The following is a 23,962-nucleotide window of genomic DNA, read 5'->3' on the forward strand; positions in this document are numbered from 1 at the left end:
AACACCGACATCATTCAGGATGTTCGGAAGCATCGCTGCGACTCGACTCACTGTGTTGTCACTTGTTCCCCTGGTGACAAAGTTCTTCTATGGACTCCTGTGCGCGTTCCCGGTTTATGCGAAAAATTCACCAGTCGTTTTATCGGACCCTGCACGGTCGTTGAGCAGACATCTCAAGTTATTTACCGCATCTCACCCCTTAGAATTTATTCCGACCACTGTTGGCTGTGGTACAGAAATTGTGCATGTATCGCGCTTAAAACCGTACACTCGCCACATTTCATCATAATGCCGTGCGACCAGGTGGCTGCTTCCACCCTGGGAGGGAATTAGTGTGAGCGCGACCTATGACTGACTCTTCATCTCTACATATCATCATCCCTTATACAAATCCCTTATCTGCATCTATCATCAACAGCCACCCAGCTTATTCTTCTTCGTCGTAGCTCGAGCTCGGCTGGAATAAACGGTTCCTTATAATATTTACTAATGCTTGTGAGCTTAGATGTTATGGGTGACATGTATTAAAAAGTTGACTACACTCATCAAGGGCAGTAACCATTCAGGTTACCTGTCCCTTTTTTGGTGCAGTTACAATAGTTTGTCCTTCTTGACGTGCTCGATACAGCACAGATCTTTTGGCGTCGATTGTGCCAAGGTTTTCAGGTCGACCTCCATTGCCTTCTCCTAGGCGCTGGATGATCAAGAGCCATAAGCGCCTCAGGCTGTGCAGTTCGGTTCAGCTTCTGGCCCTGTGACACTGTGGTCTACCAGCCCGTCTTCGATGATGATGGAGCAGCACTGGCTGCTGCCACCGAGGGGGCGGATGGAGCTACTACCGGAATACCGTGTGTGGACCCTGTAGACCCCTGAAACCAGTGTGGCACTGCCCCTTGCAGTGCCACACTGGCACAGCTTAGAAGAACTTGTTTTTGTTCGAGTTGGTACATATTAGCGAACATTGTTTAACTGCGCAAACAAACCACTACAGAGACAGCAAGAAACAAGGACAAGCGCAGTCCTTGCAGTTAAACAATGTTGGCATAACTTGTTTGATAGCCTTTCCCTCGCTTCACAGAATGAGATATTTTCCTTTACGGTGATTGCAATGATTTCTTTTTCCCTCTTCCAGCAAGGGCAGCTCCGTGAGTAAGCTGGATGGTCTCCCTTGCAATTGACACATTGTGCAGGAGCATTGCAGTTGTCAGAGGGATGGTCATTGGCACTACACTCTGCAAATGTCAATTTACCTCTGCATGATTGCGATGCAAGCCCGAACCTCTGGCACTTGAAGCGCCAACTCGGTCTCGGTATGTATGGTCTGATGATTTTCACATATCCTGCGTCAAGTGAACTGGGCACAGCACTGGCACCAAATGTGAGCATCACGTGTTTCGTGGGGATCTGTTGGTCATTTCGCCGAAGTGTTATTCTTTGTACCTTAAGTACCTTTTGCTCTTGGAATCCTTCCAGGAGCTCTTCATCACTAAGGCTCAGGAAATCCGACACCTACTTGTGTTGAGCGAGCAAGTGCACAGATTGTCGCGCTAATGTCACCGATACTGGTGAGTTCAGCGAGCTTTTCAACTTGTTCTTTCTTTGTGAATTCGAGGAGGAGGCCTCTTCTTGCCATCTTTGAGGCTTTGTAGCCAGGTCCAATCATGTTTGCTAGGCATTTAGCTACTAGGAATGGAGACAACTTTCTTACAGTTGTGTTGCCTTCACTGTGAAGGACATGGTACTTTGGGAAGGTGTTTGCATTTTGTTTAAAAAAGAACTGGAAAATGCTTAGGTGCGCCACCTATTTAGGTGCCAATCTTGAGGGGGGAGGGGGGGGGGGGGCACGAGCCATGCATTGCTGCTATTACCTAATATATATATATATAACCGACTGAACATATTACACAACGTTAACCTTTGCCACCCAGTAAATCGGAAGTTAAAACGAGTGAATAGAAGACTGGAAAGATGGACAAGTGGGAGGGAAAGGAAAAAGATTGAAGAAGGGAATAGGAAAAGACGACTGCCGCTTTGCTCTGGATGGGTCAGTCAAGAGGTGCCGTCTACATGAAGCGGAGGCCAAAGAGGTGTGTCACCTCAGCCGAGGGGCCATAGAGGCCCAAACACCTGGCATCAGCTCAAATCCCAGGATTCACTTTACCCCAGACACGGCTAGCAGTGCATGGCTACACACAGGAGGTTCCAACTCCCATGTGGTAAGGTACACGGTGTCGCAACACTAGCAGGTAAAGGTATAACATATAATAATATAACCTAAACAGCTGGATAAAAACAAGGGAGTCAGTTTCTGGTTACACTTGGGTCCACCCCCGTGCTTGGTTCTTGCAAGGCATAGTTGACCGATGAGCACTTGCAATTTTGTTGCATCAGCACATGAAGGATTACTACATGAACATGGTGGCTGGAATGGCTCGAAAAAAGAAAATTGGCTTGACTTGTATATGACCAAAGCAGTTAGACAGGAAACAAGAGGACGTAGTGGTTATTGCAGAAATAATGCAGCAGATCAGAAACTATGAACATCACATTATTAAACAAAGGATTCATTTGCTCTGGCTAGGGCCACACTCTTCATATGCTTCTCACAAAAGCCCTCATACGACTGCTATCACACTCAACTCTTACTGTTTCAAACATGGGGACTGAGAAACACAATCGCAACTTAAAATAGAAATATTCTGATGAAAAATGCTGCACAGCATTACCTGCATCACCATTGCAGTATTGGACACTGAGTGGTAAGCTTTCATTTTCGAAAACAAGAATAAGGTTACCATAAATATTGGTAGTTAGTCCCATTAATAAAATGTTTGCCCTCACCTCTGCCTCAGCCCCCCCCCTGTTATGACAGCATAATTTTTATGCATTTCAATGTTCACAGGTTGGCAGGTATTTCCCTGAAGCATCAAATTGCCATGAGGTTACTGCAGACACATTTAAAATTCTAGTTCCAGTTTTGTTATCTCTACCTGGTATGCTGAGATGGCTAGTTTCCTTACTTTGCTGTAATACAGTAGAACCCCACTGATACGTTTTTCGAAGGACCACGAAAAAAAAAACACATAACAGTCGTGAGGAAAACCGGAAATCACCACAGCAATATCAGAAATAGCTCTGAGTGGCTGCCAGTACAGTTACTAGACATCTCGGTGCTCGTACCGTGACCATAGACTGAGCGTGCACGTGTGTATAACTCATGATGTGGCTTCTCACCCCTGTGCTTGCGCTTGAGTATAATGAGAGCGGGCAGGCTGGTAGTTGCATAGTCGCAACGGTCACGATGGTTATGGCGGTTCGGCTGCAACTCCTTGTGCTTGACTGTTAGTGAGAAGTCATGATGCCTCCCTGCTGACAGAACCATAAAAAGTAATTGGATCAGCCAATTACGCATCATTTTGTTTACAACACAAAATTATGGGAAAATAACCTACACAATCTTAACATCAGGCTCATTCTTTGCTTATGCGAAATAAGCAAGGTTTACAGTGTCATGGAGGAAATTAAATTTGTTTGCTACAAGCATGCATGGTAGGAAGAGATCAATGGAGTTGCATAACCATACTTCTCTTTGGTCACATTGGTTTAATAAAAGATGCCAAGAAAATTAAGCCTCCTCTCTGCACAGTGAACTTTTGGTACACCACTGTTACTACTACTGAATCGCTTTCGTTAAATGAGTCTTCAGCTTCACTCCTTAGGCATCAGTCTTGTCCTGCTCAGTTCAATTCAAGATTGGCAACACTTGCTTTCTTGATCATGTTTAAAACATTACGTTTTGACCAAATTCTTCCCATTGGGTACAACGAACATGCCTTGGTTCAAAAAAGCCAGCAGATCCCACGCCCTGTGGGAATCGATGTTATCCGAATAGAGTGCGGGGAGCTGAACAAGGTAACAGAATGACCATGACAGCACCAAGATATAGGCGGCTGTTTTATGGCCTACATGACAAGCATTTCATGACATTCATGTCATAACCTATCATTTATGTCCGAACCCATTTCAGTGGCTTTTGAGTGTTAATCTCTTTTTGCTGAGTCATTGTCATTTTTGCTGAGTGATGCTAATGACTATGATTTCTACCATCATCCTTTAATGCTTCCTTCACTTAGTACCCTCGTGCCAACCCATTTCAGTGGTTTTTGAGTGTTAATCTTTTTTTGCTGACTCATTGTCCGTTTTGCTGAGTTATGCTCCTGACTATGACTTCTACCATCACCATTTAGTGTTTCTTTCACTTAGTACCCACGTCCGAACCGACGTCAGTGGTTTTTGAGTGTTAATCTTTTTCCACGGAGTCATTGTCACTTTTGCTGACTCATGCTCATGACTATAACTTCTACCATCATGCTTTAGTGTTTCCTTCACTTGAACGCCCACTTCCGAACCCATTCCACTTGTTTTTGAGTGGTAATCTTTTTTTCGCTCGGCCATTGTCATTTTAGAAGGCTGCTTCATGTCATTCATGTCATCACCTATCATTTATGTTCATCATTGACTCTTGTCATACTATGCCAATTTTGGTACTTACCGAGTTAACGAAACGACCATGAGAGCACCAAGACGTAGGCGGCTGTTTCATGACCTACATTACACGCATGTCATGACATACATGTCATGAGTTCTGAGGAGTCCCTTTAGCTATGCCTAAGAGACCCTAAGGCGAAAGCCTTAGTCATGTACATGACTATGGCTTCGACCTTCATCCTTTAGTGTTTCATTTACTTAGTACCCATGTCCGAACCCATTTCAGTGGTTTTTGAGTGTTAATTTTTTTTTGCTGAGTCATTGCCATTTTTGCTTAGTCATGCTCATGACTATGATTTCTATTATCATCCTTTAGTGTTTCCTTAACTTAGTACCAACGTATGAATCAATTTCAGGGGTTTTTGAGTGTTATCTTTCGCTGAGTCATTGTCATTTTTGCTGAGACATGCCCATGACTGTGATTTTTACCATAATCTTTTAGTGCTTGCTTCAATTAGGGCCCATGTTTGAACCGATTCCAGTTACCAAGTTAACGAAACGACCATGAGAGCACCAAGACGAAGGTGGCTGTTTCATGACCTACATGACACAGATGTCATGATATTCATGTCATGACCTGTCATTTATGTTCGTCATACACTCTTGTCAAACTATGCCAATTTTGGTACACACCAACTTAACGAAACGACCACGAGAGCACCAAGACGTAGGCGGCTGTTTCATGACCTACATGACACAAATGTCATGCATTCATGTCATGACCTATCATTTATGTTCGCCATACACTCTTGTCATGCTATGCCAATTTTGGCACCTATCAAGTTAACGAAACGACCATGAGAGCACCAAGACGTAGGTGGCCAGATAGATAGATACTGTCGAAGTGGCAAATGTTCACTAAGAAATGCTTCGCATTTAATATGCTCCTTCATCTCACGTATTAATTCTCACTCCTGCAAGAAACACTTGAGTGCAGAGAAGATGCATTAACATTAATACTACTACAGTCAAACCCGATTATATCGAACTCAGACACACACACACACACACAAAAAAGAACCAGTTCGATATAGTGTACAATTCAATATAGACGTTCTAAAGAACTAGACCACATAAAAACATGTACCATTTGTAAGAGCACTTTACTCACAAAACGGGCTAATACGGCTGTCACACGGTCACTTTCGATGATCCCAATCCAGATAGAACTTCACGACCACGATTTGTTCCGCCCCGCAGCTTTAGCAAAAGAGCCAATTACGACAGAGAAATTTGATCTGGATCGAGTTTGATCGTGATAAAAAGTGGGCTGTGCGACACCCGCATTAGGTTCGATTTACTGTGGTGCAAAATAGTCGCGATCCTTCTTCTAATGAAATATTTTCGTTGCCAGGAAGAGCACTCATTCTTGCATGTTGTTCAAGGACCCTGAGATGCTGAGGCCAAAGCCTTCCATGTTCGCACAGAAGTGCCGGTACAGGGCAAGCACACGCGTCACGTCTGAGCAGAAAGGCATAGGATTCGAGCTGTTCTTACTGCTCCTTTCACTCGTGTCGTGATACACGACATTGGCAATGAAGTCTTCATTCTCAAGCCCTCCAGTGGTCGCAACACTTTCGTCCCTGGCCAATAAGGCTTCCACTGGGGCTAGTCGGTATGACATCATTCTGTTTACTGCGCCATACTGCTACACAATAGACAAAATAAATGAAACGGACACAATGTGTGTCAGCTACTTTTATTTTGTCCTTTGTGTAAAGGTATAGCACAGTAAACAAAACAATTTCCTCAGAAACAAACTTGTTAAACCGTCAATGCCTGCTGGAAATGCTGACAACTCGCTCAGAGTTCTTGGAGACCACCGGACGCTTTATTGCAGTGGTCGGAACACTTTTCACAATGGTCACTGGGACTGTGGCAACCATGTGGAGGTGTTGGCAGCTCGCCCGGCCACCGCACAAGAAAGCTAACTTCTGGCGCAGTCTCGCGCTCTTTCAGGTTCAATATATCAATAGTGGCTGCTATCTTTGTTCAATGTAACCATATTTTTCGCGCTATATTCTCGCTGAAACTTAATGGCATTAGAAATTGTTCAACATAAGGAATGTTTGTTGCTGTTATTTTCTGGGGTTATACGTGCCAAAACCACAATTTGATTATAAGGCACGCCACAGTGAGGAACTCATGATCAAGTTTGACCCCCTCGGGTTCTTTATTGTGCACCCATTCGATATAAAAACTAATTCTATGTAAACACGTTCGATATGTCATTAGGTTGAACTGTACACATCACAGACAGGTCAAACGCTTCATCTTCATAAATGCTGCGCCCCCCTCGTAAGAAACACATAGAAACACACTGGTCCCACTGGACTCTTAAACCATCAGTGAGAACAGAACCAAGAGGAATATACAATGGAATCTTGTTGATACGATCTACGCGGGAACCAGAAAATAAAAGATATCATCCAAAAATCGTATTATCCGAACATAATTGTATATAAGAAAAAAAAAATCGGATATAAGAAAAAAATAAATAAAAACGTATTATCCCGAATAACATATATAAGAAAAAAATAAATAAAAACGTATTATCCCGAATAACATATTATGTAGATATGTATCAAGGAGATTCTACTCTACCTACCACAAAACTGTAATTTTCATTTTCTGAGAAACGTATTACATGCAGTTACTAAGGATGCTATTTTTGCATGTGTATAACCTGTGAGAACACGTGTTCCTGAGTGTATTACTGGAGCAATGAATGTTATAAAAAGCCAATGATATCTACCAAAAAATCCCGAGCAAGCCCCCCCCCCCCCCCCCCCTTCCACTTTCGAGTGATTTGAATTGGCGACAACTACCGAGCAAGTCCCCTCCCTTTCTTCACCGTGTTCACCGCTTTATGCATTTTCACCGGACCGCTTAGCTACAGTTTTTGTAGCAACTTTTTAAGAAATTGCACATTAAATTACATAAAATGGTGCGATTTAGCGAGAAGGAAATTTATTGTTTGGCTGTACTTCTGCCAAGGCCCGATAGCTCACCATAGCCAGGTATCTGCATAGCCATAGGCATAGCTTTCACGAGTTGCCATTTTCGTCAAACGTGCGAAGTGTCACATGCAGTGGTCTGGAAAAATATGTGACGTAACAGGCAAGAAGGATTCATTCGTATACAGTAAAAGAAAGTTCAGGTTATGGAACGGCACCGGCAAACTGGAAGAAACGTGCACGCGACTGACCGGAAAAGGGTTCGCGAATGGGATAAAAACATTGAAGTCCTACTACAGCACAATTTTGGAAGAGGAAAGGCTTGACGGAAGCTTAGCGACCATGTACCAGTATTTAGTGAGGAGCTGGACGACGCTATTTTTGAATTTTCAGACTGTGAAAGGAGCGCGGGCTGTGCCATCAGCAACAGGCTCTTGGCTAAAGAGGCATTGAAAATAGCGATTAGCCTGAAGCTTGGAAATTTCGCAGCATCCTCTCAATACATAAAAAGGTGGAAAAGGCGGTTTGGCATCACAATGCGTCAAGTGACGAACGACAGACAAAAGACCCCCTATCTTGCCGAGGCTGCAAGAGCTTTCCATTCTGCTGTCAACTCTCTGCGACTTCGCCACGCATGGATTAAATCCGGTGTCGAATTTGGTGTCCAGAACAAACAACGTTGCTTGTGAAACAACAGTGCACATCGCAAACACTAGCTGTGCCAAGTGTGGCTTCACAGTTGCTTTGGCAGCATGTGCGTCGGCTCACAAGCTTACAGTTTTTGCGATATTCAAGGAGCCGAGCGGGAAGATACCAGCCAAGGCCTTCATGAACCTTCACATTGCATTCCAGGTAAATCTTGCACCAATTCGGTGTGCCTTTCATATCACAGCGCATTTAGTTTACAACTGGCATTTTTGTTTTTAATGGGTGCGGCATCTCCAACGCACTTGACGGGTGAGGAGATGGTGCGCTTCAGAAACGGTGCTTTACAGCCAGAAAATCGCCGGCTCCTCCAGGCCGAGTGCACGGGCATAATTTTTCTATTGGACTCAGAAGAGTGATGTTGAGTAAAAACAGTAAATGCATATTTAATGAATTTTTTTTCGTCTTTTTTGTTAGCAACTTTTCCACCGCCACCTAGAACTTTGGTCCACGACTAAGCAAGGACCCCCCCCCCCCTCCCCCTTTCTTGAATTTTCTTTCACTACAGGGGGCGCGCGCTTTCTCGGGATTTTACAGTAGGCACTTCTTATGAGTTGTCAATGCAAAAGCATTAATGTCTGATTGAACGCCGCTGAGTGGTCCGAGTTTTGGGCTGCGAGTAATGTTTTTGAGTTTTGCTGCCGGGTATGTCATCGAGTTTTGCAATTAAATTAGTGCAGGTTATCCTTTTTGTACAGTTTCTACTTTAGCATGTTGGCTGTACACCGGAATCGTTCAGACGATACTGCTGAGAATTTGAGGACGACGCATGCCACAGACGTCCTGCACAACGAGAGACCGAGGAAACAGCAGTAGCCACCAGCGGGCATCGAGGCAAGGCCCCATGGTGTCACGATGCTGCATCTGCTCCGTCGAGGCGCGCTGGTGACGTGGCGTCGTGGCAATGCCCTTGTCGGGAACCAAGGGGTCGCAGCGGAGCGCCAGAACAAGGAGGCCAGCTCGGTAGGCTTTTAGAACCGACTGGCGCGTGCCGTGCTTCCGCCGTTAGCACACGCCGCCCAACTTTATTGTCGTCGTCATTCGCAGCCTGCGCTGGCCAAGAGCGCCGACCTAAGCGTCGGTGGGCGCTACAGGGCCCCCCACCCAGACGGGACGGCGAAATGTACTCGTCGACGAGGCAGAGAAGAGGCTGTCGTAGTTGCAAGCATATCGACGGGTGCGCCGGCGACGTCCACGAGGAGCTCCTTGGGAGGCGTATCGACGTAGGCCGGTTTGAGGCGGTCTAATGAAACGACCTCTTTGCGACCATTCAAAACGATGGTGGCGGACTTCTGCGTCTTGTGGAGGACACGGTACGGTCCGTCGTAGGATGGTGTAAGAGGCGCTTTTACAGCGTCTCGTCTGAGGAACACGTGGGACAAAGACGCAAGGTCCGGGTGCACAAAGATGCTGTGGTCCGATGATCGAGGCGGTACGGGGTGCAGTTGCTGAATGCAGTCCTGCAGGCGTTGGAGGTACTGTAGCGACTGGGGCGAGGGGGTCGAAGGAACGAACAAGTCTCCAGGAAGCCGCAGGGGTACGCCATAGACGAGTTCGGCCGCTGAACAGCCAAGGTCACGACGAAGGACGGCACGTAAGCCGAGAAGCACCAAAGGAAGGTGGTCGACCCAGTGGTTGCGATCAAGGCGCGCAGTGAGGGCAGCCTTGAGCTGGCAATGGAGCCGCTCAACCATGCTGTTGGCACAGGGATGGTATGCAGTGGTACGGCAGTGCTTAGTGCCAAGCAGGCGGCTGAGCGAAGTGAAGAGTGTGCAGTCAAATTGCCGGCCGCGATCAGTGGTCACAATATTGGGGCAGCCGAAGTGGGAAACCCATGCTGAAACGAAGGCTTTGGGGACCGTTTCCGCAGTGATGTCCGGAATGGGCACGGCTTCCGGCCAACGGGTGAAGCGGTCGATCATTGTTAGAATGTAGCGGCAGTCGTGAGAGTAAGGAAGTGGTCCAACCAAATCGAGATGGACGTGGTCAAAGCGGCAGCCAGGTGGCAAGAACGACTGCGTGGGAGTCTTCGTGTGGCGGGTCACTTTGGTGGTCTCGCATGCGAGGCACGAGCGTGCCCACTGGCGAACCTCGGTGTTAATACTTGGCCAGACATACCGCTGTGTAGCGAGGTGCTGCGTGGCTCGGATGCTGGGATGACAGATGTCATGAAGTTATTGAAACATCGCACGACGGAAGGACGCCGGAACGAAGGGTCGAGGTGCCGCCGCTGACATGTCGCACCAGAGGGAACCAGGCACAAACGGGTGAAGAACGAGTTGTAGACGGAGGGAACGGGGATGGTCACGCAGCGCTTGCAACTCAAGGTCTGCCATCTGCGCACGAGCTAGACCTTCCCAATCCACAGTCGATGTAGAAGTGCCAAGGGAGGTGATGCGTGAAAGTGCATCAGCTGCCTCGTTGTCGGTGCCTTTGACGTGCCGGATATCTGTTGTGAACTCCGATATATAAGCCAGTTGACGAAGTTCACGTGCGACGTACTTGGAAGAGTTTGAACGGAAGACATACACGAGAGGCTTATGATCCGTGAGAACATAAAATGGCTGGCCCTCCAAGAAGCGTCGGAATTGCTGGATGGTGGTGTAGATGGCGAGCAGCTCGCGGCCAAGAACGCTGTAGCGAGTCTCGGCAGGTTGGAGCTTTCGAGAGAAAAAACCCAGTGGGCGCCACTCGGAGTTGATTTTCTGCTGGAGAACAGCGCCGATGGCCACACTGGAAGCATCCACCATGATGCAGGATGGCACGTTAGTTCTCGGGTGGATGAGAATTACTGCATCGGCGACGGCTTGTTTAGCAGCCCTGAAAGCAGCTTCAGCTTCGGGAGACCAGGAAATTGCGGATGAGGAGCCCTTGGTCGTGCGAAGGAGGTCAGTCAGTGGCTGTAGAAGCTCAGCGCAGTGCGGAATAAAACGTCGGGAGAAATTCACTAGGCCGAGGAACTCACGCAGCTGGCGTAGGGTAGTGGGTGCTGGGAAGTCTTTCACGGCCTGGACGTGAGAGGGCAAAGGACGAATTCCCAGCGCCGAGATGTGGTGTCCCAGGAACTCGAGCTCGGAAGACCCAAATACGCATTTCTGGGGGTTTACAACCAGGCCAAATTGTTGAAGGCGTTGAAAGAGTTCCCGGAGGTGACGCTCGTGATCTTGTGGATTGGGACTCGCGACGAGGATGTCGTCGATGTAGGCAAATACAGCCGGGAGGCCACGCGTTACCTCGGCGATGAATTGCTGGAACGTTTGAGCTGCGTTGCGTAACCCAAAGGGCATGCGCACATACTCAAACAGGCTGAAGGGTGTAGTAATGGCTGTCTTCGGAATATCGGCAGGCTCAACAGGGATTTGGTGATAGGCCTTGACAAGGTCCACTTTACTAAAGATTTTGCATCCTTCCAAATGGCCTGTGAAATCTTGGATGTGTGGAAGGGGATAGCTATCGTGGACCGTGTGAGCGTTGAGCGCCCGGTAGTCACCGCACGGAGGCCAGTCACCCGGTTCTTTCTTGGGCACCAGATGCAGTGGGGAGGCCCAACTGCTGGAGGAAGGGCGAATAATACCTAGCTGGAGCATGTGCTTGAATTCCCGTTTAGCAATGGCCAGACGCTCACCGAAGAGGCGGCGTGGACGAGCTGCGACGGGTGGACCACGCGTGACAATATGGTGGGTGATGCTGTGCTCGGGTGGCTGATTTAAATTGCAGGGCCTCGTCACTTCAGGGAAATCTTCGAGGATTCGAGCATACGGGCATGAAGGGATCAGTGTGCGGATGCCAGTGAGAGCGACAGCCGACAGGACGCCAGCGATGGAGAGGCGCGTCTTGCTGTCAATCAGGCGATGGCGGCGCATGCTGACGTCGAGGTCGAAATAGGTCAGGAAGTCGGAGCCGAGGATAGGCTGATGAACGTCGGTCACGATGAAGACTGACCGGAACGTGCGCCGCAGGCCAAGGTCGAGAGTGAGGGACCGATGACCATACGTGGCGATGGAGGTAGAGTTTGCCGCGCGGAGCGCAGGTCCAGGTGACTTAGAAACGCGGTCACGCTTGGAGGACGGCAGTACACTGACCTCGGCACCCGTGTCTACAAGGAACCACAGGCCGGAAATGCGATCCGTGACTATGAAAAGGCGGCCGGGTTGTAAGGCAAGGTCCCATGCCGCCGTCAGTGATCTCGCGGTGAGTTTCCCGACCATTCGCATGGGGACTTGCACCGACGGGCGCGGTGCTGGAAAGTGCGATGGTACCAGCAGATAGGCGAGCGTCGAGGACTGCGCGAGCGGCAACTGGTCGGGGAAGAGGGACGGCGGCTGGGACATGAGGTAGAGCCGCGCTGGTCATGGGAGGACGTCCGAAGGGCGTCGATGGAAACAGCGAGCTGGTCGATCCGGGACTCTAAGCGGGCTATGATTGAGGACTGGGGCGTTGAAGAGAGGGTGGCGACTCCCTCTCCCCTCACGCAACACCTGGTGCGCTAGTGCAGCAGCAGGTGTTCCGTTTCGCCCGCTCTGCTTCGTCGAGAGAAAGATAAAACTTTATTGTGTCTATGATGGGGTCTGGAGGCCCGAGCCAGCAAGTGCGAGCCAGTGTCACGACCATGCGAGGCGCGCTTGTGACTTGGCGTCATGGCCAATTTTGGAGTTTAGGTGCTGTTTCGCTGCTATAGACGCCGCTGACTTTATTGCGCAATTGGCCATTTGACACTTTCGCCTCAAAAAATAATCCTCCAACAAAGTACGACATTCTAGTTGTAAACCTTGACTTGGCTGTTTCAAACTTTTTTTATCCAGGCTATGCAGTACATGTACATATCTGTGCTCCTTATCTAGAACACAAAACAATACTTTACACTTAGTGTGTATGTACAATCCTACTGCATCATGTGGGGGCACAGGCACCCATTTCCTCCCGTGTACTCATGTCGTCGTGTTTGCACGTTGCGGACGTGTCGAGAGCCTGCATAGACATGGGAGAGATGCACTACCTCCTCTCCAGGTTCTCCCTTACTCTCGCACATGTACACCCTCCCCCCGGGATCACGGGAAAGGGAAAGGTATCCGAGGTGCGAGGAGGACATTCCTCTCGCAAAGGTAAAAAGGCATAAAAGAGTGTCGCCTCTCTCTCTCTGGTGCCCTGACCTCGAACCGGACCACCGAACTAATGAATACCTGCCGCAACCAGTGAGTGACCTCGTTACCTGACTATCACGCACAGCGAAGCAAGCCAATTTGTTACCTATTACAGAGTGGACTTTCCCTCTGCAAGTGGTACTTATTGCACGCAACAATAAACACTGTTAGAGTTGACACTGCTGGTTGCCTTATTCGCCCGAATCCAACGTAGCTGTGCTTACATGCGCTACCTGTTGGGGAGTACTACAAAACGACTGTGCGTGGCTAGATCCGGAGCTCTCCTTTAGCCCTAGCCTTGAGCAGAGCATACCCCCCACAATCATTGTTAATCGTTTGCATGATTCGAGCTCTTTATTTTGTTAACATTTGTTTCGTTATGCGTAACAACAGTCAATGGGCTTCACCAGTACGTAACTACTGCACTTCACCAATACGTAACTACTGCACAATGCAGAAAAAGTTGATGCTATCTTTGAAAATAGGAAAAACCAGATGCTATGTCCCACAGTAGCTTAATTAAATACAAGCAGTGCATTCCATCCATTGTTGAGAAAGCAAGTAACAATGTGCCACAGTCATGCAATCGAAAAAATTCACCAATGATTACGACACCCCCTAATGCAAAATTTGAGTGCAGCTCTATACGGACAATCTGTCTTTTGTGGCAAATTGCAAACAAAGCAAAGTGTGGTGTGACTACCTCGCTAATCGGGAGATCGCGAGAGGCAGCGCATGGGTGATGCGTGGGCACGATTCACTACAGTGGCCGCAGATGGACCTCCGCTCATGCAGCGCTTTGTTTCCATATATATATTGGTAGATGCTCGCCACATGCCATCGGTGAACAGACGGCATGACACTCTGGTGCCATCTCGTAGCGGTCGACGCCGCAGAGCCCATCTTGCGCGGAACTACGCTTTTGCCATACCCTCCTCCTTCTCCGCTTCTTCCCGCCTCATGGTTCTGTTGCACCCTCGAACTCCCCTTGCCTCCTTGCGCTCTCTTTGCTATCGCTGTCTTTCATACCCCGTTGCGCTCCACGTTCCTTCTTTCATCCTTCGCTATGCTTGTTCGCTCGGTAATGCCGAGGGACGTGAAATGCAGGAAGAGGCGCCTAAGAGCTGCATTCTAAAAATGAGAGTGTACTAGGGCTACAAGCATTGCAAAAATAAATTACACATGAGGTATTCGTCTAGTGCTAGCTGTGCAATGTCTAAATGTGTCACTATCTTTATGGTGGGTACATGTTCAATTTCGTACCAACAGGTTCATTCTTGCCTGGTACAAATTCAGCATGCAAAGCACAGTTAATTCTTTGAATTTATATTAAACAAATACTGTGCCTTCATTTAGCTGTTCAGAAAGTCCGCGATTGGTGACTATCACAAGTGCAATGAGGGAAAAAGATTTTTTGAATGCTAAGAAAAAGAACCAATAAAAAGAACCCTACTGGCACATAATATGGCTGCACATACAATATCATTTTGTACAATGGAAACAGTCCACAGTTTAGTCCAGATGCATTTTCACACAAATACTACAGCAGAAATTTGCCACACCGCTACCAGCAGAACGCGCAGTAGTCGTTGGTTCTGAACAATTGGCAATAAATTTTAAATGACGGTGAATATCAGTCAGTAACCTTCAATACGTACTTCTTTAGATGCAATATTGTGTTGCTCTGAACACATGCTCTTCTGTTGCTTGCACACTCATGCAGTTTCGTGTTTAGCATGCGTGATAATGTATGCTGTGTCATGTTTGATTTTACCTATGCAAGGAACTTCTGTACGCACCCCTTAAATGTCTCACACTGAGACGGCGGTATAAGTAAAAAAAAAAGAATAATAACAAGTGCATTCAACGGCAACAAAAAATGACCTTCCAAGTTCTTATCACTGAACTTCTGTATGAGCTATCAATGCATTATATGCATCAATGCACACGCCACTTCACCTGACCGCTGCGGAAGATACGGAACTATTCCCAGGACAAATCCAACTAGTTACTCTCCTATCCGACAACATTGACCATGGTGACGTCTTGGTGTTCCCTTCTTCACGTTGCCTTACTAAAGGCATAACATTTACATCAGGAGTTGTTCGATTCCACAATGGATCTGCACTGGTCACTGCCACGAATGCAACTCCAGAAAAAATCCTCCTTCCGCAAGGCACAACCGTTGCATCCGTCGCCGATCTGGAGCCTGTCTGCGTCTTGCCACTTACACCAGTCTCTTCTGGGGACCCATCTTCTGGTGATTCTTCTTCGGCCGCCGCCCTTACAGCAGTCATCAGCACTGACTTGAAACCCGCGCAGACGCAACAGCTGCTGGCTTTGTCGAAAAAGCACGCCAATTCTTTCGACGTGTATTCGTCAACGTTGGGCCAAACAACCGTTGCAGAGCACCGCATTCTGACAGACAAAACATCTATTGTACGGCGCCGCCCATACCGTGTGTCTCTAGCCGAGCGGAAAATCATCGAAGACAACGTCGCAGACATGCTGGAACGCAAGGTAATTCGCCCCTCGGCTAGTTCTTGGTCGTCTCCTGTTGTCTTGGTCCGCAAAAAAGATGGCTCCGTGCGCTTTTGCGTCGATTACCGGGCGCTCAACAAGATAACTCGAAAAGACGTCTACCCTATGCCGCGCATTGATGACGCCCTTGATTCCCTCCAAGGTGCGGAATACTTTTCCAGCCTGGATCTGCGTTCCGGCTATTGGCAAATCCCCATGCACGAAGACGATAAAGAAAAAATGGCGTTCGCAACCCCCGATGGACTGTACGAGTTCAACGTCATGCCTTTCGGGCTCTGCAACGCGCCTGCGACTTTTGAGCGCATGATTGACACCGTGTTGCGTGGCCTGAAGTGGAAGACCTGCCTGTGTTATCTGGACGACATTGTCATTTTTTTATCCACATTTATTCAGCACCTACAACGCTTGGATGAAGTTTTGACGTGCCTCGCCCGCGCTGGTCTTCAGCTGAACACCAAGAAATGCCGTTTCGCCAGCAAAGCCATTAAGATCCTGGGTCATGTCGTGAGCAGGGATGGCATTCAGCCGGACCCTGATAAGACTGCTGCAGTTCTTCGCTTTCCTCGTCCTGACAGACCCAAAGACTTGTGCAGTTTCCTTGGCCTCGCCTCTTATTTCCGTCGCTTTATCCAGAACTTTGCCTCCATCGCAGCTCCATTACACAAGCTACTAGCTTCCGGTGTACCCTTTCTGTGGTCCCAGGAATGCGAATTGGCATTTGCACGCTTGAAGGACGCCCTCACCTCTGCACCTGTGCTTTGCCATTTTGATGAGGCCGCACCGACTCTCCTACACAGAGACGCTAGCGGCCGCGGTATAGGTGCTGTTCTTCTGCAACGCGACAACTCTTCGCGAGAGAGAGTCATTGCATACGCCAGCCGTGTACTCAGCGCTTCCGAAAAGAACTATACGATCACTGAGCAAGAGTGCCTGGCTGTTGTTTGGTCGATACAGAAGTTTCGCCCTTATCTCCACGGCCACCATTTCACCATCGTTACGGACCACCACGCTTTATGCTGGCTTTCCACGCTCAAGAACTTGTCTGGACGCCTGGGTCGCTGGATTTTACGCCTCCAAGAGTATGATTTCGAAATCATATACAAGTCCGGGAAGAAACACCAAGACGCCGACGCTCTTTCTCGCTGCCCGCTTCCTACGGCCCCGCTCGACGCCTCTGCAATTGCTTCGCACGTCACCAGTTCGACCGACACTGCTACGGTTTCCTCCCTGGCCTCTATGTACGAACTGCCTTTCGACGATGATCAGCCACTCGCCTCTCGTCAGCTGGCTGACCCGTACTGTCAACGCTTCATTGATCACCTCTCTGGGGCTTCTCGTCCACCTAACACGCGCCTCCGTCGCCAGCTCGCGCACATTAAGCTGGACGATGGCGTGCTGTATCGCCGTATTTACCATCCTGACGGGCAACGCTGGGTGCCAGTTCTACCACGCTCTCTCCGACTTCGTGTCCTCAACGCCTTTCACGATGATTTGACAGCTGGCCACCTTGGGTTCCATAAAACCTATGACCGCATTCGAAGTCGTTTCTATTGGCCTGGCCTTTCTGCCAGCGTCGCAAGCTCCCAACATCTGCTCCTGTCGGCCAATTACAGCCGCTTCCGTGCCCTGCAGCCCCGTTCGAGGTTGTTGGGATCGACCTTTACGGGCCCCTTCCGGTTACTACTGCTGGCAATCGATGGATAGTGACTGCCGTCGACCATCTGACGCACTACGCTGAGACAGCTTCTGTGCTTACTGGCTCTGCTTCGGAAGTTGCTCACTTCGTTCTTGAAGCCATTATTCTACGCCATGGTGCTCCTCGTGTACTGCTCAGTGACCGTGGAAAGGCGTTCCTTTCCCAACTGCTAAACGAAGTTCTTCAAGCCTCCGGCACAGCCCACAAGACAGCTTCTAGCTACCACCCCCAGACTAACGGCCTGACCGAGCGGTTTCATCGCACCCTTGCCGACATGATCACCGCTTATATTCAACCAGACCACAAAAACTGGGATGTTCCTTTACCATTCGTCACTTTCGCCTATAACACGGCCGTGCAGCGCACAACTGGCTACTCGCCATTTTACCTCGTTTATGGACGCTCCCCTACTTTCTTTCTCGACGTTTCATTCTTCAACTCCAAGGCTAATACATCTCTATCATCGTGCGAAGAGTACATTTCCCGACTCGACCACTGTCGCCAGCTTGCTCGCCTGAACACAGAGGCCAGACAACAAGACCGGAAAAATATTTACGACGAATGCCATCGCGTTGTATCTTTTCGACCTGGTGACGAGGTCCTGCTCCTGACTCCTGTTCGCACCCCTGGTTTATGCGAAAAATTCCAGCCACGGTTTATCGGGCCGTACATAGTCCTTGGACAGACTTCGCCTGTCAACTATCGCGTTACTCCTCTTGACGCCCCCACAGACTGCCGTTGCCGCAATGCCGAGGTTGTCCACGTCTCCCGCATGAAGCCCTTCAAGCGGCGTGCCTCGACACCTTGACGGCCGGCCAGGATGGCCGCTTTCACGTCGGGGGGAAATTAGTGTGGGCGTTTATTACGCACATCTTCCTCATCTGTATGTTATCATCATCATCCTCGAACTTTTACCCATCCTCCTCTTCGCCTGTATATGTGTTCATCATCATCGCCTGTGTGCTGCGCTGGTTCGCTGACGAGCTCCCGGGCCTAATAAACGTCGTTCCAACCGAGACGTCACAATATTGAGATTACATGCTACTGGCACGAGCCAGAAGGGTTTCCACGTTGAATGGAAGCACCCGCTATATCAGCACCCCTACGAGCGCCGTCTGCGTGAAGCCATGCACCCCAAAAATGCAGCACTTTGCCAGCAGGTGCGCTGCACCACGAAACCTTTCCTGCACCAAGCGGCAGTCGAGGGCCATGGTGTAGCACCACATTTTTGAACCGGAGAATTGAGTCTTGAGGTACAGCGCATCATGAAGTGGTGCAGTGAGCTACGTGTGAATCAAACACACACCTTATGATTGCAGTGTTGGCAACAGCCCATGGCTAAGCATCATGACTGCTTTGTCAGCATTGTTAGCCACTGTCATCACAACATGTATGAGGTCTCAAACATGCTATTGGGACAAAGGAACGACAACACATCAGTGCAAACAATCAAAAGGCATTTATAGCGCCTTTTAATATACACCAATGCCAGCTAGTCGAATCAACTAATGGAACATACCGATGGGCACGAACGAATCAAGTCTGACCCATAGTGACACGACATCGAGCGAATATGTTCGCCCCATGCCTTAAACTACACCGAATAGTTTGCATGTACAGTTAGGTGAACAGTGTCGGGATCGCCTAGGATCGGCTAGGGATCATCGTCGGTAAGTTCAGCACAGAACTAGATCTCGTTGTCAGCATTGGCAAACTACTCCAGCATCACTTCCGTCAGAATGGTGCCAGCAGCGTGCAAATGCTCGATGAGGTCAGCAGATGAAGGGGGTCGTCAAGCTCACTAGAGTTGCCATCATCGGATGATGACGGCATTTTGTGTCTGATTGTGAAACCAACGTGGCGGAAGCAATTCCAGATTGCATACCTGCCAACCTCGCAACATGAAAATTCAGGAGACCGCCGTGCGAGGGGGGGAGGGTCAAAAAGTTTTCATCCCCCCTCCACCCTCAAAAAAATGTTGCCGCCGTGCGAAACGACGCATGTGGTATAGAGTTCATATTTGTCACGACTCCACGAAGTGACAAAGCACAAAAACTGAGTCGTGTATGATCTCAGAAATACTTGCAAGTAACATATTTTTCGGTGTATAAGACGCAATTTTTTTTCCTGAATTTTTCGTCAGTGCGTCTTATAGAACGGTGCGACTTCTGTAAGTTCTTTTTTTTTTCCGGAAAAACTGCCGTCTAAATCGAATTCGATGTTATGGCCACGCGAAGCGCGCTGGTTCACTTAACTACTCTGGGTTCTGTGTGCGATATCGAGGTGCCGGGTTCTTGATCGAGTTTCCGAGCTTCGTGCGAAAAGGACAGAGCAGCAACGCAAGTGGCGACAGTACTGACCCCGAAGTCGTCGCATCTGCAGATTGTTATCAAGATACAGCACGCACCACTGCGCAAACTACGCAGTTGCTACTTGAGTACAAGTCGCCCCTCGCCTTCCGCGCTAGTGCGCCTTCCCGCTTCCCTACCTTGTGGGCGATTCGGCTCACTGTCGCACACTTTCACTCGCCATACAGCATACAGCGCGCGGGGACGACATTATCGCCCTTGGACATCGCCTCCTTTTCTTGGATATGATACGGAACATCGCGGCAGCCACGGCGGCAGAAATGCGCCTGGAGTGGTGTCATGAGTCAGACGCCGGCGGTACACGAAAAAGAAGACGACGAAGATCGCGGAGCGTTCCGAACGGCGCGAGCGCTCGAGACACGCGAACCGAGGTGTGGTCGAGGCAGAAGCAAGCGAAGCAGCATTATCGACGTGGCTCTTGGGCTGGAAGGTCGCTTCGTCAGCTCTGCTCTGACGACAGGAGTGCGGAGAACCCGGCTGCGAAGCTCGTGACACTGGCAAGGCCCAGGCATAGCTGTACACCTCAGAGACGTCTCGGCGAAGCTCCTGAGACCGGCTGCTGGTCACAGTGGTTCCGGGACCGGCTGCTGGTCACAGTGGTTCCGGTCCTCTTCACAAGAATCCCTCTTCCTCGGCCGAGCCCGATCAACCGATAATCACCGGGACACCGGGCCACCATGCCGATCGACGTAGGGCAAAGAACGCTTCACGAAGCCTAACCAGGCAAGTGACACGTCAGCGGCGGCTACCAGGGCATCAGCCACGTATTCGGTCAGGTCAACGGAACTGCGAATCGTCGGCACTTACGGCACCCGCAACACTCCGAACGAGTACGACGTAGACTCAACGACAAGATCTTCAAACTGACTGTCCGTAAGAGCCCACATTTCTGCTTTGCGACGCAGTTAGGCCGGGGCTAGGGTGGCCAGACTTTGATGAGTCCGGGTTAAACTGACTTAGAGACTTTAAGGTTGTGGGATCTCACACATGTGCTCTTGGGACAAAGGAACGACAACGCAGTAGTGCAGACAATCACAAGGGCATTTATTGCACCTTTCATACACTAATACACACTAGCCGAATTACAACCAATAGAACATTCACACGGGCGCGCGACAAATCAAGGAAGCCCGACTCACCGCGACCCGATAGCGAGCGAATACGTTCGCCCCATGCTATGACACCATCGCCTAGTCGTTCACGTGTACAGTCACGCGAACGGTAGCTCGCTCGAACGATCCGTGTTCGTCCATACCGGTGTCCCGCTCTAAGCCTCGCGCGACGGTCGCGCGAAGCGTTCGTGCGTGTTGGTCGCCGATCCCCAGCCAAAGAGAGAGCGCCTCCGACCTTTTTCTCCCAAGTGACCTCGCCCATCGGTGGCGTTAGCATCGCGACACTAGCGCCATCTCTCGCAACGCGCCGCAACCACCGCCGGGCTTAGCCACGCAGAGAAGCTGGACTACAGGAGACATGCGGGGAAAACAACATCAGGGGACGCGTGAGAGTCGCGCATCCCCACATCCCCCCAACCTTAAATCACTACACATACGCCGGCGAAACATGTCACGAGGCCTATCAACGCGCGCGTCGCGAACAAAAGTTAGTACATGCGACAGTGGCGCTGCCGAGTAAATGTCCACGCGTTATCCACAACGTGCGAGCCGACATTGACTCTGGGGTTCACCGCTGGCGTCCGTTGGTCACAGCACCACGTCTGCAGATTCGATGGCACGACTCCAGCCCAGGACTCCGGAAACGGCGACGCAGAAGTCGGCATGAGCAAGCGTCGCTCGCGCTCTGCTGACGAGAGCCGCAGTAGCCGTTGGTGACTGCCGGCTCTTTTCCCATCCGCCGAGGGTTGCGAGCCGGACATTGGCGGCCGCCGAAGTCGCTGCGCTGAATTGACCACAGGCATCTCCAAAGCCTGGGGTAGCTCGATTGTAGTCCGGGGCAGCAGCGCTGACGATGTGCAGGTGACAGCAAACCAGGGGTGACTCCGCTCACGCTGCGTACACTCAACGCACTCGACAAACACTAAAGTAGTGCAAGGGAGAGGAATTCGGCATACGCATCGCCCACGTGGTACGATGTTCAATTCGACTAGCAAAAATTTCGGGTGGCAATTCAGATGCTAAGTTCACGTGAACAAAGCTTGCTTTCTTGAGTCGAACGAGTAATTTCAATTCGTGCGAGGCGAACTAATGAGGGAAGCAATGTGCGACATCTCAACACCACGGTTCACCAGGTTGTGTCCCTCAACGTGCGACAGGCGGCTTTGTTAAGCCTTAGGCCTAATGCGTCGCTACTTTGACAACAACCGGCATCAAAAAAAAAAAAAAAAAACACCCAAAATGGGCACAAGAACAGGCAGCCGCGAGGAGACGTTAGCTCTGTGAGGTGGTCCTACTCCGCTCGGTGCACACAGCATCCGAGTTGACGGCGCCCACCGTCCCAGACGGTGTCGGAGCGCCCAGTGCCAGGCCGCAATACCAGTCAGCCCGTAGCGGCACCCGTGGCCCGCGGCTCCCTGAGCCTCGACTTCCGAAGTCAAAGATATAGAAGAAGCTATTTACATAAGAAATTCGGACCACCCACGAGGTTTCCGTACTCGCTCTCCCAGGATGCAGACCACGTGGCTCTCGTACCGACGAGTGTACTTCAAAACACTCGCGAAAAGGCTTAGCATGTTGAAAAGTTCAAACACGCTGCAGCAACTGTCACCTCGCTCAAGAAAGCACACCGCCGACACTAGCGATCAAAATCCACGCTAGGACTACGCTTCGGTTGAAACATCTCGAACCGAGCAAAACTGTTAAAATTATCGTCCGATGCCCCAAGAGGCCCCACGTTGGGCGCCAGATGTGGGATCTCACACATGTGCTCTTGGGACAAAGGAACAACAACGCAGTAGTGCAGACAATCACAAGGGCATTTATTGCACCTTTCATACACTAATACACACTAGCCGAATTACAACCAATAGAACATTCACACGGGCGTGCGACAAATCAAGGAAGTCCGACTCACCGCGACCCGATAGCGAGCGAATACGTTCGCCCCATGCTATGACACCATCGCCTAGTCGTTCACGTGTACAGTCACGCGAACGGTGGCGCGCTCGAACGATCCGTGTTCGTCCATACCGGTGTCCCGCTCTAAGCCTCGCGCGACGGTCGCGCGAAGCGGGCCGGCGCACGCGCGAAGCGTTCGTGCGTGTTGGTCGCCGATCCCCAGCCAAAGAGAGAGCGCCTCCGACCTTTTTCTCCCAAGTGACCTTGCCCATCGGTCGCGTTAGCATCGCGACACTAGCGCCATCTCTCGCAACGCGCCGCAACCACCGCCGGACTTAGCCACGCAGAGAAGCCGGATGTGGGGAAAGGACACAATATTTTTTTTTATATACTTTTTTTTACGTGTACTCCGAAACATGTGGACTCAGTAGAAGTGCCTACCGAAGTGAAGAAGACGAGCTGAGGGCAGGTGGCACGGGAGCTGGAAGAAAAAATAACAGAAAACGACGAAAAAGAAGTGCTACGTGGCGAACGTGCGGAGGAGCTCGAGCGGCGAAGCCACGGTGGCAGCAGATCGGGTGCGACGCTCGGGAAGAAGAGCTCGGGCCGTGGTTCCTGCTGCGTCCGAGTGACCAAGGCGTGCCTACCCGGGCCAGATGCGGAGGCCTGTTCCGGGACCAAGGACGAGGCCTGCTGAGCGGCTCCTGCCAGGGCGCAGTTGCTGAGGGCTGTTCTTGGTCGAGGCCTACCGAGGTGCTGTCCGCGTGGGCCGACCCTGGGTCGCGGTCCTCGTGAGTTGCGGACGGACAACGCAGTGGTGTCCTCAACATAGCCAGGCGCCGCACACGGTAGCGCAGCCGTGTGCCGGCGGCGGTTCCAGCAGCAGCAACCGTGCCACCTCTGCCTCGGCTCGCCTCGGCGACCGTACCGCGGCAACAAGCGAGTCGATCGTCACGACCGAAACCGTGAGATGGTTTTTTCGGAACTCTTGTCG

At 50.1% G+C, this 23,962-nt stretch overlaps 3 protein-coding genes across 12 annotated transcripts in view; 2 read left to right on the top strand and 1 right to left on the bottom strand.

The window, feature by feature from the left end:
• The window catches only part of LOC119453871 (zinc finger protein 675-like), a 2,199,134-nt gene that overhangs the window by 970,597 nt on the left and 1,204,575 nt on the right, over positions 1–23,962 (top strand). The window lies entirely within an intron of this gene.
• Positions 1–23,962, top strand: part of LOC119454549 (gastrula zinc finger protein XlCGF57.1-like) — a 1,708,166-nt gene that overhangs the window by 606,716 nt on the left and 1,077,488 nt on the right. The gene's annotated exons all lie outside the window — the stretch shown is intronic.
• Positions 1–23,962, bottom strand: part of LOC119453877 (gastrula zinc finger protein XlCGF8.2DB) — a 439,553-nt gene that overhangs the window by 45,581 nt on the left and 370,010 nt on the right. For 6 of the 10 annotated variants that reach the window (XM_049666990.1, XM_049666991.1, XM_049666982.1 and 3 more), the window contains exon 3: positions 3,235–3,366. The exons of 1 other annotated variant lie outside the window; for it this stretch is intronic. In XM_049666990.1, the coding sequence (XP_049522947.1) occupies positions 3,235–3,366 (132 nt within the window). Of the gene's footprint in view, positions 1–3,234; positions 3,370–23,962 lie in introns of all 10 variants that reach the window. 3 more of the 10 variants (XM_049666985.1, XM_049666986.1, XM_049666983.1) reach the window with 1 other exon arrangement.

The sequence above is a fragment of the Dermacentor silvarum genome, chromosome 5 (assembly GCF_013339745.2).
Source record: "Dermacentor silvarum isolate Dsil-2018 chromosome 5, BIME_Dsil_1.4, whole genome shotgun sequence".
In the NCBI taxonomy this organism is placed as follows: domain Eukaryota; kingdom Metazoa; phylum Arthropoda; class Arachnida; order Ixodida; family Ixodidae; genus Dermacentor; species Dermacentor silvarum.